Genomic DNA, 18,647 nt, shown 5'->3' with positions numbered 1-18,647 from the left:
ATTGCGTACATGAGGCTTCCAACCACACTTGAATAGGATACTAAGGACATTTCATTTCTTTCATTTTGAGTCTTTAGACACAAATCTTAGCTAACAAATTGTCTTTTAACACAGGATTATCTACGAGTTTGTAGTTTGTCATGTTGAATCGTTCTAGAATCTTTTAAATATAATGCTTTTGTGACAAAGTCAAAAAATTTGTAGAACGATCCCTTTTGATTTTTATACTTAAAATATAATTTGTTTCACTCATATCTTTTATATTGAAATTTGTGGATAACCATTTTTTAATGATCATCATATATTCCAAATTACTCTCAGCTATCAACACATTATTCATATAAAAAAATAAAATTGTAAATTTGTCATCAGACTTTTTCACATAAACACAGTGGTCTTGTTCTAACATCCTAAAATTATAAGACAATATTGTTTTATAAATATTAAGTACAATTGTCTTGATTACTGTTTTAGGTCATATATTGATCTTTGGAGCTTATATACTTTGCACTCTTGGCCTTTCACCACCAAACCTACAAGTTGATCCATATAGATTTCTTCATCAAGCTCTCTATTAAGAAAAACTATCTTGACATCCATCTGATGCAATTCTAGATCTAGGTATACAACTATAACTAGAATGACACGGATTGAAGTAAACCTCACAACAAGCGAAAAAGTTTCTTCATAATCTATACCTTCTTATTGAGTATAGCTTTTTGCCACTAGGTGAACTTTGTATCTATCTATTAAGCTATCCGTCTTCCGTTTAATTTTGAGAAACCATTTATTGCCAATGGGTTTTCAACCTGGCCGTAAGTCCACCAAACTCCAAACTCGGTTAATTTCCATGGATTTCATTTTTTCCTCTAATGCTTCTTACCACTTTTCTTTATTAAAGGATGATAAAGCTTCTTTGATATTTTTAGGCTCATCATCTTCAAAATGAGCAGTTATAAAAACTTCATTTTCAATTTCAAAACTTCTCTTAGGGATTCAAGAACATTCACTCCTACGCAATTGAGGATTTTCGCTCCCACTATCAGAAATAAGTTGGAGTTTAACCTCATACTCTCACTATCTGGAACAGGTAAAGACTTTGTCTCTTGTGACACAACTACTGGTCGTTGCGACAAACCTTCTCCACGTTTCTCTTCCGTCTCATACAGATGAAGACTTTTATCAATATCACATTTATTAGGAAATTCGTCTTTTATGAATGTCATATCTCTATATTCTATTTCAATCATTCTTTTATCAGAGTCCTCTTCTATAAACACGTACCATTTGGAGTGTTCAGAGTATCTTATAAAGATACATTTTTTGCCTTTTGGTCCCAATTTTTTGAATTTATAGAATGTATCATGGATGTATGCAGCAGACCCCTAAGGTCGTATCACATTTAATTCAAATTTTCTACCTGTTTATAACTCATAAGAAGTGATAGTTACTAATTTAATAGGCACTCGATTAAGTATATAAGTCGTAGTCAATAAGACATCTCCCCAATACGAAATTAGAAGATTCGTTTGTATCATCATAGACCTAACCATTTCCAACAGAGTTTAGTTCTTTTCTCTGCTACACCATTCTGTTGCAGAGTTTTAGGAATTATTAGTTACCTCATAATTCCTTTTCCACTACATAATTCCTTAAATTCGATAGATAAATATTCACGGCCTCGATCAGTTCTCAAGACTTTTATTCTTTTGTCTAACTGATTCTCAACCTCATTTATATAATATCTAAAACAATTTATTGTTTCTGACTTATGAGAGATCAAATAGACAAAACCAAAATGTGAATAATCATCTATGAAAGCTAAGGCCTAATCTATTCATTATTTCTTAGCCAATATGCCCTAATTTAACATGTCATTTATTTGCATCCACATTTAGACTATTAGGAGTTACAAATAATGAAAAACTAACAGAATTATCATTATTACAGAATAAGGTGTCCAACACCATAAAACCTTCTGATAGAAATCCAGATCCATAAAACATCTCATCATAATAAAGTTTAATCAAATTCCCATAGAAAGTTAAGCAATATCCTAGTTTCAACAGAACCATTACAAAATCAAATTTCGTCGAATTTCTGGAGAATATAAGGTTTGACCACCACGCAAAACCAATTTGCATGTGTCCATTCCTTTTACTTCAACTTTGGTATTATTATCTACATATATCCACCATGTTTTCCTCGATATTCGACGAAATTCCATGAAAATGTCTCTATCACAAGCTACATAGTCTGTGGCTCCTAAGTCTAAAATCCACATAGGATGAGATTTAGTTAAAAAATGATACTGAAAACATAAATCTCACAATTTGAGATAAGCTAAGATAATACCTTCTTCGACTCCGTGCATTCACGGGTGAAGTGACTCTTGTTTCCATAATTATAACAGTTCAGTTTTGACTTATCTTTTTTTTCCAGAGCGCTTGCCTCTTTTGTGCTTGAACCATTTATTCTTGTTCACAGGTTCTTAGATGATCTCTTTCCCTTTTCTAAATTTCTGCTATTTTCTTTTATAACTAGAAAACTTCCTCGAATTGGACTCAGCAACATATGCATGAGCATTTGATCTAGCAACCTCTAAGCGCTCAACTTCTAGTTCAAGATGACGAGCCATATCATCAAAAGTTATGATGTTGTCATTATGAGTCATATTCACTTTTATGTGCTCCCAACTATCAGGTAGAGATTGTATAACAACTTACACTTGTTGTTCATCAATCAGTTCATGCCCAATTTTCTTCAGCTCAAGTATCATATTCAACATTTCCCTTAGATATTGCTTCATCGGTTTATTGGGAACTTTCTTATATGTATTGAACTTGATGGTCAACTGCCTTAGTTTAGAGACAATTATTCTTCCAAACTTTTCCTTTAATGCCACCCACATAGCATTTTAAGTTTCAAATTGCTCATACTAATAAGCAATATCATCATTTATTGAGTTGATAAGAATACCTCTGGCAGTCGAATCTTTCTTTTTTCAGGCATTATAAGTGTCTAAATCACTCTTATGTTGGGCATTATTAGAATTCTGCCCCTTAGCCAATTGGGGCTCTTCCATGACTTGATTAACAGCCTCTAAAACATCTTGTCCATATAGGATATAGTGCATTCTTATTCTCCATATTTTATAATTGTCCCTATTCAGTCTTTCTCTCTTATTTAAATCGACAATAATGTTTTTCAAAACCTTTTATATATATAACTATAAAGATATGCCAACACAACATCAACAATAAGATATATACAAATTTTATTGTCTTAATTGTGCATTAAAAATTAAAATATTTCACATAAGACATAAAATCGAAAGTTCATTATGTTCTCAATCATCATTTATAACACAAATGTTCCACATTTTAACAATTAATCCAATTGCGTCAATGTATATTCTAGACGAAAATAATTAAATTCTATCAATCTCAGAATTTTCACAAATAATCTTAATATATATTATATTATATCAACATAGAGTTTAACATATCCATAATTCAAAGAAATTCAATACAATAATATATTAACAATTAAACAAATAAACATGAAAACAAATATAGACATGAAATTCAAACATTTCAATAACTAGGACCATCCTTGACTTGAACTAGAATTTGAACTATCTTTGATCTGTGATTTATAATTGTTAAAACATGACATTTTAATAATCAATCGTTCTTCCACACAATACCAATCTCGGGGACTATAGACCTCTTTTGTTTTTGCAGCAATCCTCGGAGTAACTTTATCTAATATAAAGTTTCTGCAATGTTTTCGATAGCCAACATACCACACACTCCGTTGATTTGGGAAAATAGAAAAAGTTGTTGATTTTCTTATATTCATAACAATGTTTCATTCTTCTGCCTTTTGTAACTCATACAAACAATCCCAGAAGTTTAATACCTTCTTGTCATCTTGGATAATATTAATGATTATACTGATCCAATGATCAGGCAACGACATCAATAGTCTATATATCCTTTTATTATGAGTTAGGTATATACGCTCATTTCTCAATTCTAATATTCTCCCAATCATGGTCCAAATGTGAGTGAAGAAGTTGTGTTTTGGATTCATCTTATAGTTCAAATAGCAGTTCTTAGTCAACATGTTCACCCATATATATGACCAACAAATGGACAATAATAAATTACACATGCATAATAATATAAACAATACATGTTCACATGTTTAGCAATGTATAATTCAACACCATGATCCAATTAACACCTATAAGTGTTAAATTCATGGATAAATAAATTACACAAAATAGAATTTGAGTCAATATAAGCTGTCAAACATAAATGGAGGCATGCATGCGCTCCCACTCGCTACAAAACTGGTTTACACGCAGCCATTTATTGGAGAACATTACTCACGTGTTGTCACACACCGGGAACATAACTCACGCTCCTTCACACGTGTCAATCAAACGTTGACTATTGACTAGTCTACTATTTGATCATTGACCATTGATTGGTTAAACGTTTGATCGATTTACCTGTGGGTCAGGACTCGGGTTGGGTAAACCTTATTGACCAAATGGGTTGACCTGTTAACCAATGAGATTTGACTAACCCATTGACCAATCGAATCAGGCAATCGGGTTTTTTTAACCCTAATTGCAACCCGTGATTGCAGCATAAACCCTAGGTTTTCGACGGCAAAATTGGCCATCTTTCGACCACCCAACGACGACAATTTCATAGGGCTTTTGAAACCTGTGGCACGCAGAGTCATATCCATGAAAATTTTGGTGAAAAAGTTGTTAGATTTTGGCAAATTAGATGCATAAACGTCATGGTTTGGGTGAAAAATTGGCCACTGAAATTCATCCAATTTCATATGAATTTGGTACAATTTGTTCTAACTAAACATGCATCTTATATCAAGAATTCATCCTAACAATATTCTAGGCACCAATTTCACAAAATCGCAACGAATTCATCAATAATTAAAACACGTTCGTACGCATTTATATATATAAAAACAACTGTTCATGCCAATTTATTTCTAAACATGCTTCTAAATCATGTTTATATCACCAACATCACAATTGCATAGATAAAACCAAGCTTTGATACTAATGTTAGCGGAAATAACATAAATCTAGGATCATAGAAAAACATACCTAGTTTAGAAATCTGAGACTCTAGTGATGATTGGTGATACAATGCACTTCAGACGGAATCCACAACACACTTTGCTTGATTTGCTTTCTTGTTTTTTGTAAAAATTTCTTCCATATGAATAGAGTATTGGAGAAAAAGCGTTCTGTGATTTTTAGCATAAAAAGTAAAGTCCCGCCCAATAGAAGTTACGCTCATTTATATTAAAAATGAGAGTGACAGTTAACTTTAATAACTACTAAGGGTACAAGAATCATTTTCATATATATAAGGGTCATTTTTGTCTTTTAACCCTAATGGATTGGGTTAACCCATCATGGGTGGACTAGTTCTAATAGTTTTTACTTTCTTTATTTAGTCAATTGATAAGTCCATCATATAACTTAAAAAAACCTCATGTAAGATTTGAAAAAAAAAACGAATCATCAAACAAGTCTATTTAGAGATGTTCCCTAAAATCAAAAACAAAATTTTGCCACAAATGTTTGCCTTCCTCCTAATCCAATCCATGGTTTTAAGAACCAAATTGGATTGGACACTCTGATTAGTTGAATCAGGACCTATAAGCTAAAACGGTTTTCTTAAAAAAATCAGGTTTGATTTAGTTAATATAAAAAAATTCATTAAAAAAATTCATTATTAAAACTTGAACCCAAAACTTCATCTATTAATTTTAAAAATATAAATTATTAAACTAAATTTATTTTGATATTAAAATAATTTAAATTATATATTTAATGATAATATATATAAAATTATTTTGAATTTTATTTTTAGACGGTTAACCAATCAAACAATCCAACTATATGTTAAACTCGATTACCCCCTCCACCGGATTGATTTCCATTTTGTTTTTGAAAACATTTATCCAATCTTTTAAATAGCTCTTTGTTCAACAAACCACTTTCAAACTTTTGCCTCACAATGAAATCTTCTTATTGGACTGGAGAAAACATTTCTTCAAGCTGATTCCATACCCCAAAAATATTTTTAACAGTTCAATATCAGATATATATTCTTATTTTAAAATTTTCCTTGCCATCTATTAGGATAATCCATTTCTACAATTACCAGAACTTACTAATATTTATATCAAGAAGTTCTCTTAGTCTACAATTTAGACCCAACACTTTAACCATCCAAACAAATTTCCATAATCCAATGCTATATTCTTAATCTTTTATGAAATAGAATTTAGGTTCCTGAGAATTTTTCCCATTGCCTCTTACCTGTAATATAAAAAACCAAGCTCTATCTATGCAAACAATAGTTTAGTTATAGGGGCAAAGGACTATTTTCCACCTAAATGTTAGCTCAATCTTAATAATATATTTGTGGTAAATAAAATATCTAAATATCCAGTAATCTATAAACTGTTGTTAAATATAAAGATAAAATATCTAAATATCCAGTAATATTTAACTAACACACTTACACTTTGAAAAGTGACTCCCCCTCCCCCCCAAATCCCTAAGTTTTTTCTTCACCTCTTTCTTCGGTCACTAGCATAATGCATTGCTAGAAGATGCTTTTTGTCTAGTCTAGATGACAAAACATTATCCAGATTTAAATGACGTTCGTCGTCCAAATTTGAATGACTGTCATCATTTAAAAGTCATCATTTGGATGACTCTATCTTATTTCTCCGTTGTTAGTCCACCGTTAGTTAAAGAAAGTGGCTAGATTTTAAGTTTGGTATCTAGGGGAGAAAAATGAATTTTTCAAAACTTAATTAAGTGAAAAAATATTACTTTTTCAAACTATGGAGAAAAATGAGATCTAATTTTAATTATTTTAATATTACTGATAAAATAATAATTTTACACATTAACTCTAATAGAAAATTTATGAATATATCATAACAGATTAAAATTTAAATGGGTATTTAAGTTTTTTATCTATTGTGAATATATATTTCCCATTTTACCAAAACTTGGGTGAGAAATGTCCTTTACCCTAGTTATAAATGTTATGTTTAAGAATTTGTTAAGATATTGAAGGATTCAAAAATTTTTTAGAGGACTCTTTTAATCATTTATAGGATATCTTATTCACCCTAATACTTTATTTCTACTGCATAATATACGGAGAATCCAGGAGAGATGAACTGAACAACTCTTACAGAAAAACTAGAATCAATTCCATTTCGGAACGATTTTGTTTTCCCCTGTACAAAAGAAAGGATAAAATTATATATATATACATTTTTTTTACTAATTTATCAATACCAATGGTTATAACAATTTGTGATTGAATGATGTGATTGTATATTTTTTCTCGTACTTTAAAATTATCCAATAATAGACTAACACATCAGTTTGTATGAATGAATTAATAAAAAATATTTATACATATAATATTACTTTAGAAGAAAATGAAACATGTTGATCTCAAGAGTTTGTAAAATTGATAAAATATTAGAATTTTTAAATAAAAACTCTGAGTTCAAGTCTCTGCTATGCTAACCCAGACTTACCTAGTGAAGGGAAAACTTCCCAGCATTTTATAGAATAAGCTTTCTGCCAATTCTGTCTTCTGACACTTTTAAGTGAAAACCTATTAGTCCATTGGCAACAAAATTGTCAAAATGAAAATCAGCTTTGAGCGAGACAGCATGGATCTGTTTCCTGGCAGCTAAAGTAGTCCGGTCAGGCTGCACCCCTTGAAACTGCATTTCCCTAAAAGGCTTTATGGCTTCCTTGTGATTCTCATTTGGGGACTAGCCAGAGAGCATGGATTCCATGAAATCACACAGGGAACCGATCCGGAATCCAACCTTTTTTTTTTTTTTTGTCCAGATTCAATATCCCCAGACTTGACACACGCTGCAAGGATGTTAAGGTAAGTTACATCATCAGGTTCGAAACCACAGATCAGCATTCTTTTGAAACATTCAATAGCTTTTTAGCTTTCATATATTTGGCCTGGGGTTGGATTCGAATAGAGCTCGTTCGAGCTTGAGCTTGAGCTCAAGCTCATTCGAGCTGAGCTTGAGCCAATATTGCTCGAGCTGCTTAATTGTCAAAGTTTATAAATTAAAATTTTTTATACAAAACGATATCGTTTTGACTAATATATATTAAAACGACGTCATTTTAATAACGAATACTCGAATTTAAAATGAGCCGAGCCAAACTCGAGCTGAGTTTGAGCTCAAGCATAACGAGCTCGATGAGCTCGAGCTATATTTTTATTAAGTTACGCTGAGTTCGAGTTCAATTCGACTCGAATCCAGTCCTAATCTAGCTAGAAACAGCACTGACTTCAGATAAATTAGCAAACAGCACCTCAGCACTGTCCATATCCCCATTTTTATTTTTAAATAAAAAATAATTATTATAATTATATAAAGAAACGACTATTTACCATCTGTAAAGATTTAAACAACTATTGCTATTGTTTTTTAACATTTCTATAATATATCTTTAACAAATTTTACTAATATAATATTTTTCCAAAATATTCAAATTGATTCGGATTACTTTCACGTGAACTCTAACACTATCTGATTTAATTCTGAGTTATATCGGGTTGACTTGAAATAAATTTCGTGTCAGAAAGACTTAATCCTAATCTTATTTTATTTTTTATATTAGGTTAACGAATCGTGTTAAAAATTACCAACTCTAATAAATTATTATTATGTTTGATAGCTAGTGTATTATTTTATTTAAAAATTTTTATATTACTTGTTATATTAATTAAAAATGAGATTATTTTGATCATAACAAAATTAATAAATAAAGTTATAATTATAATAAAATTAAAATTATTTAGATAATCTTTTAATATCTAAGATGAATTAGGTAATAAGAATATCACCCTGTTACGTTAAATCAAACAAAATAATGTAAATAATAAAAGATAAATTACCAAATTAATTTTTATCTACTTCAACCAAACATTCCCTTAAAGATTTTAAATCTTTTTTGTTGATTTTAAATATATAGATTATAAGATTTATATATAATTTTTTTAGTTGAACTTAAATAATTTGTTCTTGTCATGAACTTGAGTTTGAGACATAAACTTCTTAAACTCAACAAGTTCAACCTTTAGTTTTACCTTAGTGCTATTGAATTGAATTAGCTTAATTTGATTATACTGTTATAAGTAACTCAAAAAAAAAAAGAAAAAAGAGTAAAGAAAAAACAAAAATAAGAAATATTAGAGGATAAAAAAAGAAATTATTGACAAAACAAACTCAAATTTGACACATTCCAATCGGCTTGGTTGGAAATTACCTCTCTTCTTATCATCAAATTAGTATACAGTGTATTATTTTAATATTCATATAATTTGTAAATTAAATTTTTAAATAAGCTAAAAATCAATTAAAAATAAATGAATTATTAAATTTAAATAATATTTATGCATTTACAAACGATAAAATTATTGAAATATGGTTAGATGGATTGTTTGAAAACCAGGGTTTCAATATACAATGGATGGGGCGTGAATGACGTCACTCTAATTTCTGAAAATCGAATGGCAAATCACTCCCTGAAATTCGGTAAGAGACTGAGAGAGAAGAGGGTGGCGATGGAGCTAAGCGGGTTAGACTCAGATGGCAAAGTGTTCAAGAACGCAGAAGATATGTGGAGAGAACAAATTGGCGAAGAAGGTGAACCCCACAAGAAGGCTCAGTGGTACCGGGAAGGAGTTTCATATTGGGAAGTGAGTTTGTTATTTTATTTTATTTTGTTTTTCTTCTTCTGGGTTCTTTCTTGTTGTACTAACAATTTGTCAAAATCAGCTGATTTCGAAGTTTTGTTTTGTGGGTTCTGAGAAAAGGGCGTGGAGGCATCGGATGATGGCGTGTTAGGTGGCTTTGGAAAGGTTAATGATGTTGATATAAAGGGCAGTGAAGCTTTTTTACAGAACCTTTTCTTCGAACGCTTTAACAACGCGGCCAGAACTGACCATCTTGTTGCTCTTGGTAACTCTATTGATGGAGTTATCTTTGTTTTGGTTGATTAATAATCTTATGTGGTGCTTTTTATTGCTTTTGCCTTTGAATTGGCAAATAAGTTTTTTGTGCATTTTTGAACTGGTTCAGATTGTGGTTCTGGGATTGGGAGAATCACCAAGAATCTGTTGATAAGATATTTTAATGAGGTAAGTTTTTTTTTTTTAATCCATTTTTGCAAGGTTATGCAGTATAGTCTTAGACATTGTCTTGCTGCATTTTATGGATATGTGATCGTCCTACTATGTCCTTATCCTGTGTAATCATGCAAATGCATAATGTGACATCTAATCGATTATTATCTATATGGACTATAAAATTGTTTGTAGAATGAAAGTCTGGAAACTGATTATAGAGTACCCCTTTTAGAATTCAGTTTCATCTTTAAGAATAATTACTTTGTTTTGTTGGTTGGTGGTTCATGGATTGACTCGATGTTAATCATTTGCCTAGGCACTAACACTATGTTCCTTATGTGGAACGTTAAGTTCAAATATCCACTGTGAGTGAACTAAACAGGGTATGTTTAGTTCATAAATTCTTATTGATTAATTTAAGCACACGTTTGACTTTAAATGCCTTTTTATGCCCATATTTAACTCAGTTTATGTAGATTTCTTATCCAATATTTCATTATATTCTCAACCAATGACAAGTAGACAAAAGTCAGAAATCAAGTTTTGGCTTATACGTGTGCTTAAACACATGATTTTATTTTTTGCTTATTCATGGTTTGGGAAGTTAGCTGGTGTTTTCTGGTGAACCATAATGCACTTACGAAAACTTCAAGTGGTGAACTTCATGTTTAATTTGACTTCTGTTCATGGTTTGTGTTGGCAATTGCCATCTGAGTCAACATTTTCTACCACCTGCTCTTTAATTAATGTTTGGGTTTTATTAGATGTCAATAATGCTGTTTTACCCTACGACTTAGTTTATGTGAGATTATCTTGTCTGAAGATTACATCCGATCTTGAGGTTTTTATTCATCCTGGGTGTATAGCTGCTCAATATATTGAAATTTCAAATTGACTCATTTAACCTTTTAGATGTTAATCATTTATATGTGTTTCAGGTTGATCTTCTTGAGCCTGTGTCTCATTTCTTAGATGCTGCCCGTGAAAGTTTAGCTAACCATGTGGCCTCTGATACGCACAAGGCTGCTAATTTTTTTTGTGTTCCTCTTCAGGTAGTTTACAATTGAAATTATTATCCATATTTGTAATAAATCTTGAACTTGCAAAATTTTTAGATGAAAGATTATGTCAAATTACTTCAAATTGACTCTCGAATGGATTATGATATGCAGAATCCATATAAGAAGAATATATACACTCGATAATTGCTAATGAATCAAGACTTTTTAGGTGGAAACTATTGCGGCATTTGAAATGAAGTTCTTTAAACTGTTATTTGTTTCCAAGTTATCAATTATTCCATTATTTTAGATTATTATAACATACAGTGATAGTCCTAGTTATCACTTTGTTTTAGATGGGTCGACCATACAATGGAGGATGAAGCTCTCTAATTCTGTGAGAGAGTGATTCTTGGCATTCAAAATATAACTCAAAGACACAATAGCTGACTTTTGCCTTATACTTTTCAAGTTAAATTTCTGTTACTCATAAACTCTAGTTAATGCTTGACTCTTAAGGTTTCTTTTTCTTTTTCAGTTTTTTAAAACATGTACTGCTTACCTTTCCATCATTATTTTTTACCATGTAACTGAAATTAAATCTCCTATGCTTTCAGGAATTTACACCAGATGCTGGAAAATATGATGTCATATGGATTCAGTGGTGCATTGGGCATTTGACCGATGATGACCTTGTTTCATTCTTTAAGAGAGCTAAGGTAAGTTAGTTCCACCCTTGAAACTTGAAGCAAATTATAAGTATTTTTTATATCATGACATGATAAGGTGGTTTTTTATTTTAGTATGAGAAACCTAAAAAGTTGAAACATATTGTGTGCGCTTCATGGGACCGACGAAATAATTCTTGCAAAAGACATATGAGGGATAAAAAAAAGGGTATTTAATGTTTACAGATTTATCTTTGTTAAGGCTGTTAGAAACAACCTAAATGGGTAATTAAGTTGAAAAGTATTTCTTTTCTTTTCTTTTTTTTCCTATCAGCTTGTTATCTAGGCTTTGTTTAGCTTTCTAATATTGGATACATTGATCAATATTGGAACACTTCTAGATTTTCCTTTGTTTGACTACCAATAAAACACTCCAAATTTTCCTTTGATGCTGGGTTGGACACTATAACTTCTGTATTTGATTTTTTGTTTCACTGCAGTAACTTGTGCTTCAGAAATTACTCACATTTCTAGGTTCTTCTGCATGTTTTGATTGTAAAAGAAAATTAATTATCATTCCATTATGATATGCCTTAATTGTAATTACTTGTCCAATTCCAGAATGGGCTTAAACCTGGTGGATTTTTTGTCCTGAAGGAGAATATTGCAAGAAGTGGTACTCTGCTTTCTGACTCTACTTCCATCTTTTTATATCTTAGTATTATGATTTTCTGGGTTGTTCTAAAGATATTATAATGGACTGGTATTTTGCTGTTTGAGCCCTGACATGAGGTGTCATGTGTTTTGTTCATTAGGCTTGTTGTGTCATCACACCTATGGCTATCTGCACCCTATTGAACAAGTAATTACTAGTTATAAGAAAGTGTCCATGGCATAAGGGAGAAGTGAAAAGAATTGATCCAAAGTCCTGCTTCTAGTTTGGACAATGAGAGGCATGAAAAGATAGATTGATTGGTAAAGAATATGGTAATTTAATGATAATAGGTTTACACTTCCTTCAAACTTTTAGAGGGAAACTTAGAAATATGAAAATAGAGCAAATGTAAGCCTTTTGATTCTGGGGAATTTCAAAAAGTAGTCCTATGGAGAGGCAAGGTTGGAAACCTGAATTTTTAGCATGGATGGATAATGATGTAAGCCAATGGCCGCTGATGAACATACAATTAATTAGCATATTTGTTGCAGATAGTGGCATTAACAGGTGCAGGTGGTAGTTCTAATAGCTGGAAATCACCTCTTCATTTGTAACTAAATTTTGTTATTCAGCTAAAGCGGATTAATAAATACTATTACTATGAAGCAATTTTCAAAGACATTAAAATTGGCAGAGGAGATTCCAGTGTCCCAATGTTGACTGTCTACTCACTGAGATTAAACTTATTATTACTAGAAAAAATGGTTAAGAAATATGTGCAAGTTTCTTCATGATAGAACCTGTTGCTGAAAGTGGTTCTTTATGGGACCTGAATTGGTGACTTGCATTACGACTATTACTATCAAGTTTTTCTCTATATAATCATTGTAACTGAGCTATTACTAATAAGTGAACACTATTCCTAAGAATGTAATAACTACTTGAATTTCCATTTTCGCTCATTCCATACTTATTTAATTTTGTGAAAGTTTTGCAAATGCACTTTGGGGGTTTTATGTGTGGATTTCCTGTTCATTTTAAATTCTTCTCCATGTAATATTTTAAACAGTGGATTTTCTTGCTTTATATAAAAGAAAAGACAAATAGTTTGCATGTTCAGATTTAGTTGCAATTGTTGCACTGGTGAGATGGGCTTCTCATGGCTATAGGTTGCAGGATTTGTTTTGGACAATGAAGATCGAAGTATTACGAGATCTGATTTATACTTCAAGGAGCTTTTCAGTCGATGTGGACTACACATCTACAAATCCAAGGTTTTAACTCTTATCTTAGAAAATATCATTAATTGAATTTGAGATCTGAGAATCTTGTAAAATTTTACATCAATGCTCCATGTCATCCAATCGTCATCATTATTCTTTAATCCAAAAATTCAGAATGAGTACAAAAATTGTGTACCTTCTGGCAGTAATGAACCATTAACTGTCTTTTTAACTAGATTTTGTCTTTTTAACATTAACTGGCAGTAATGAACCATTCAAAGGCGTCAATCAACAATTTTGTGTACCTTCTGGGTGAACTTTGAATATTATAGGGCAATGGAAGAGAAAAATGTCGCAGACATTATAAAAGCATCTTCCACATTTTTGCTAAATCCTTTGTTATAGTGAGAGCATTGTTTAATATTTTCTGTAACCAAAAACAAGAAATATCTGCCAAACAAATATTTTCTGCTTTCTGGCCTTGGGAAATTTTGTTCTCGGCAGGTAATTGAGGAGTCCCTATACCATTGCAGTCCTATTGGATTTCTTTCGGCCGATGTGTTGCCAGGAAAAAAATATTTCATGATACACTGCTTAGAAGTTTTCCCTGCTGGAATTTAAATAATTAGACTGATTGAAATTGTTCAAGCATATTGTATTTTAGTAAAGATTATGGAGGATCAGATAATTTTATCTTTAGCTACAGGTAGATGTTATTCTTTAACCCACTAGGGAAAAAAGGAAAAGAGAAAAAAATGAACATATATATGATGGCTTTGTTTTAACATGGGTTCGTTCATAACTATTGTCACATTGATTCAGGATGCCATAGATGACAAGATAACCCTCTTTGAACTCTTTGTATCCTTAGGCACTATAAGTTAAGATGCATCACAAAAAATGCTTGGGTGGATAGAGAACTAAATTATAATGGCAAAAACGTTGCCAGATACATAGAAATAAGTTAAACTGGATGTTAATCATTTTATACAGTAGTGCAGAGGAGAAGTATTTAATTTGCTTAAAATATATTGAATTATTGTTCATTTTTCTATTGCATCAGGATCAGAAGGGATTTCCTGAGGAGTTATTCGCTGTGAAGATGTATGCTTTAACAAGTGATATGCCAAAAAAAGTGCACAAGACCAGATCTAAAACACGAGCAAACAGGCCTGGCATCATCCCATGAAGCTGTGCTATTTGAACTTCTCATTGCTGTCAATGTAAGTTGCTCTTAAATAAAAAAGTAGACTGTAAATGTAATATGATTAGTGCTCAAAAACTAGGTGGAGTTGACATATTTATAGAATTTTTATTGTTTTCGGAATTTATTTGTGCATGATGAGCGGTAGGTAGTTGTCTTCAAATGATTTACTTTTGCATTGAATAGACCAATTGTACTTTCATTTGTCAAATGTATGTATTTCTAGCAGAAGTGATAAAACTCTATTTTTAATGTCTACAGGTTATACATCTTGCTAATTGGGACATCTTCACTAGTCAGTGAATGCAATTAGACCTTTATCTTTTTGGAAGCTTTCATCATCAAAAGTCTTCCTAAAATATGCTATTTCGGCACTAATGTTTTTAGATTTGGACTAGGTCTTGACCCATTCAAAGGGTTGGTCTGTAGATAGATCAGTCCGATTAGCTAGGCAGACTAGTGATGACAGTATGATATAATTAAAATTTTAAAATAGGTTTTAATCATGTTGACATTAGCATGATGGTCAGACTGGTCTGATTCGAAGGTTGAATTGCGGCTTGACATGATTCATCTGGTTCAACCTCGAGGTACACTGGTCCATATTTGTAACACTGTTCGGCACATGTCCTTAATTTATTTAGACATGGGATTGACCTTTTGGTAAGCTCTTTTTTACCTGTCAAGCTTGACACAATCAATTTGAAATATTTCTGGATTATGATTCAACAGCCAGCTAGCCAGAGTGTATCGTGTTAGGGTTGACAGTCCAATAATATGTTCGAACAGTTCTGAAAGATGAAGCATGTTTCTTATAAATCATTGCCTGTTCATTGCAACAAGTTTGGCTACTGAAATATTACACTACTCAGGCAGGCTAACTACGTATTAGGGATTGCAAAATATCTTAACTACTACTGAATAATGAGCTTTTATCTGTACATTCTGCGTGCATAATAAAACTTCACCTGAGCTTATTGTGCTTGTTTCTTCGCCCCACATCACTGTGTGATCTTTTATGACCTTTATGATCTTCAGATGTTATGGCTAGGCATGCCTGGTAGACCCCCATTATCATACCGTAAATCTGATTCAAACCGGGGAGTTCTCCACTGGGTTGATCTGTGCACATCAATGCAAGGCCTATTCCTTGCTTAACTTGATCAACCATGTTTCCTGTCAACCGCATTCGCCCATCAATCACGTTCTGCAAATTTTCTGGGTAATGCATTCTGATGAATTCAAAAAATGCTGCTTCACCTTGCTCAAATTCTTCCCGGAGGCTCCTGTTTACTATCATCTCCAGTAGAAATAAGCCGAACATGTTAATTTCTGAGAAACACCGAAGAGATTGTAGAACCCGTGATCAATTAATATATATTAAAAAAAAATTGGAAATGGAAATGACAGCTTACTTTTGGTGCTACTGATTTGATGATCTTTAATCGTAAACCTTGAAATCAGGGGCTTGAAATTGTGAGATAACAAAACACTGCTTGTCCTGAGATCATAGCCAATTTCAGGCCATTGATCGTGCATATAACGCATTCCTTCGACAACTCCTATCAACACTTTCAATCTGTTCTTCCATGGAGGAGCTGCCGATCCTGATAGCCACAACTCTATGGTCTCCCCATCTGTCCATTCTGTTACAATCGCCCTCATTCTTCTGCTGCTACACCAACCCAGAACTTGAACCAAGTTCTTGTGTCGTAACTGAACAAGAACCTTGCATTCCTCGACAAAATTTCGGAGAACCTCCCTGGAAATGTCATTCCTGTAGATTTCAATCTTCACCTGAGTACCATACCTCAGGATTCCTCTATATATAGCGAAAGTTTCCCCTTTGCTCACCAGATTTTTCCTCGAAAATCCATCGGTTGCCGCCTTGAGCATCCATGTTGTGAACTTATGGTTTCTTCTGCACCTTCCTGGAAGATAATCTGGCCTCACAAAACACAACCACCCCATTGAAACAATCATCAGAATAACAAAGACAGGAAAACCAACCAGCAAAATAACAGCTTTAATGGTGTAGTTCCGGTGCTTCGGAAGAAGACCAGAATGAACAAAGCTTGAAGAGTTAAACCGATTCAAGAACTCCATATCCGAAACTTTGATCTCCGAAAAATGATTGTATGAAAGATTCAGAAAGGTAAGATTAATAAGAGAAGTGAAAATTTCAACCGGGAAATCGCCTGAAAGTTGATTGAAACTCAAGTCAAGAGCCTGAATTTGATTGCAAAGAAGAACTTCCTTTGGGAAATTTCCCTTCAAGGAGTTATTTGCAAGATCAATGGAGACAATGCTGATGGGACAGTACTTCCAGAAGAAGCTGAAGGACAAGTAAAGAGGGACGATTTTTGGGCGATTTCGAAGGTCAATCTTCGGGAAGGATTCTATGCAGTTCGGGTTCTTGGATTCGTTGCAAAGATAAGATGCAACAATGGTGGACTTGAAGATTTCAGTCAAGTCCATGGGGGAGGAATTGCAGTACTTGTGGGAAGGGTTGTGGGCACAGTTGCTGAAGAGAGTTGAATTGAAGTCTGGAGGCGGGTGCAGGGTGTTGAGGTCTTCGATGAGAGTTGCAGAGAGGATTGAAAAAAGAAAGGTTGAAGTTGTGAGGATGAGGAAGAGATGAAAGGTTGAAGAAAAGGAAGCCATTGTTGGAGAGTTTCTTCAGTTCTTAGATGGTTTGTGGATGAAGAATGTTACAAGATTGTGGTAGTGGAAGTTAGAAACGGTTGATAGTGGTGGTTTTAGTTTGGTGTTTAAAATAATAAAATAATAATAATAATTGCATTTTGGATTTAAAAAAAGAAAGTATTTATGAAGTAATATAAAAAAAAAATACATGTTTTGTATGAAAGTAATATTACAAATAATTGTAGCCTTCTTATATAAATTCATCTCTATTAGAGTAGATAAGAATCGAGTCGAGTCTCAACACTTTTTGATTCTAGTTTAATTTGAATAAAAAATATTTGGTTTGAGTTTGTTAAAATAAAATTAAGGAGAATTCAAGTTTGATTTAAAATAAAAGTGGTTTGACTCAGTTTGACTTAAATTTGTAGTTTAAATTCATTGTTTAAATTTGTGGTTTGAGTTCTCCCTAATTAGTAAATACAAGAATGAATAAAAATGGTATGAAAATTATATGGGTATAATATAGTAAATGGTGAAAAATACGTTTATAAAAAAATGTCATAAAATTCATATACGAAAACTGTATATACAAGTTTAATATGATACATTGTCAATAATATGTTTTTAAAAATACAATAATACCAAATATAATTTTAAGACTTTTCATAAATCTTCTGATTAATAATTTAAATGTGAAATATCTAATTAACTATTAAACCAAATATAACATAATATATAATCAATATTCAATCATTATAAAAAAATTATTTGAAGAGATTAAAGATTTAGATGACAAAAAATCGAGTTTTTTTGTTTTGTATAATTATGGTATTATGATAATTAATTGAAAATATAAGAGATATTTTTATATTTTAAAAATTTATAAAAAAGAGAAAATGTAAAAAGAATAAAAATATGTGTTTACTAGAAAAAATATAAAATATGCGTTTAATACATTTTAAGTTTAAAATTTTAGAATGACGTTTTGAAAATG

The 18,647-nt window shown here is 31.9% G+C and overlaps 2 protein-coding genes across 3 annotated transcripts; one reads left to right on the top strand and one right to left on the bottom strand.

Annotated features, from left to right (window-relative positions):
- Positions 1-9,543: 9,543 nt before the first annotated feature.
- Positions 9,544-15,736, top strand: LOC123219397 (alpha N-terminal protein methyltransferase 1). Of its 2 annotated transcripts, none has more exons than XR_006502873.1 (9): positions 9,544-9,827; positions 9,945-10,089; positions 10,210-10,268; positions 11,195-11,308; positions 11,875-11,976; positions 12,547-12,601; positions 13,750-13,854; positions 14,867-15,026; positions 15,269-15,736. XR_006502873.1 is itself a non-coding variant. In XM_044641343.1 (9 exons), the coding sequence occupies exons 1-8, from the start codon at positions 9,561-9,563 to the stop codon at positions 14,990-14,992; spliced, it is 966 nt and encodes a 321-aa protein (XP_044497278.1). In that variant the 5' UTR covers positions 9,545-9,560; the 3' UTR covers positions 14,993-15,026; positions 15,269-15,736. The 2 variants fall into 2 exon arrangements, 1 of the variants encoding a protein (XP_044497278.1); XM_044641343.1 differs by having other exon boundaries at positions 9,545-9,827; positions 13,757-13,854.
- Positions 15,737-15,805: 69 nt separating this feature from the next.
- On the bottom strand, positions 15,806-17,711 carry LOC123219399 (LRR receptor-like serine/threonine-protein kinase RGI5). The gene is made up of 2 exons (XM_044641344.1): positions 16,423-17,711; positions 15,806-16,339 (listed from the first exon to the last, which is right to left on the bottom strand). The coding sequence occupies exons 1-2, from the start codon at positions 17,669-17,671 to the stop codon at positions 15,972-15,974; spliced, it is 1,617 nt and encodes a 538-aa protein (XP_044497279.1). The 5' UTR covers positions 17,672-17,711; the 3' UTR covers positions 15,806-15,971.
- Positions 17,712-18,647: the final 936 nt, after the last annotated feature.

The sequence above is a fragment of the Mangifera indica genome, chromosome 6 (genome assembly GCF_011075055.1).
Source record: "Mangifera indica cultivar Alphonso chromosome 6, CATAS_Mindica_2.1, whole genome shotgun sequence".
Taxonomy (NCBI): domain Eukaryota; kingdom Viridiplantae; phylum Streptophyta; class Magnoliopsida; order Sapindales; family Anacardiaceae; genus Mangifera; species Mangifera indica.
The sequence above is the reverse complement of the archived record's forward strand: the minus strand, read 5'-3'. Positions and strand labels throughout refer to the sequence as shown.

Bases quoted from the DNA above. Each gene is read 5' to 3' on its own strand.
- LOC123219397 (XM_044641343.1), top strand. From the start codon at position 9,561: ATGGATTGTTTGAAAACCAGGGTTTCAATATACAATGGATGGGGCGTG. The intron at 11,977-12,546 runs GTAAGTTAGTTC...GTCCAATTCCAG, and splicing joins CATTCTTTAAGAGAGCTAAG to AATGGGCTTAAACCTGGTGG. The intron at 13,855-14,866 runs GTTTTAACTCTT...CTATTGCATCAG, and splicing joins TACACATCTACAAATCCAAG to GATCAGAAGGGATTTCCTGA.
- LOC123219399 (XM_044641344.1), bottom strand. From the start codon at position 17,671: ATGGCTTCCTTTTCTTCAACCTTTCATCTCTTCCTCATCCTCACAACT. The intron at 16,340-16,422 runs GTAAGCTGTCAT...GGTGTTTCTCAG, and splicing joins TCAAATCAGTAGCACCAAAA to AAATTAACATGTTCGGCTTA.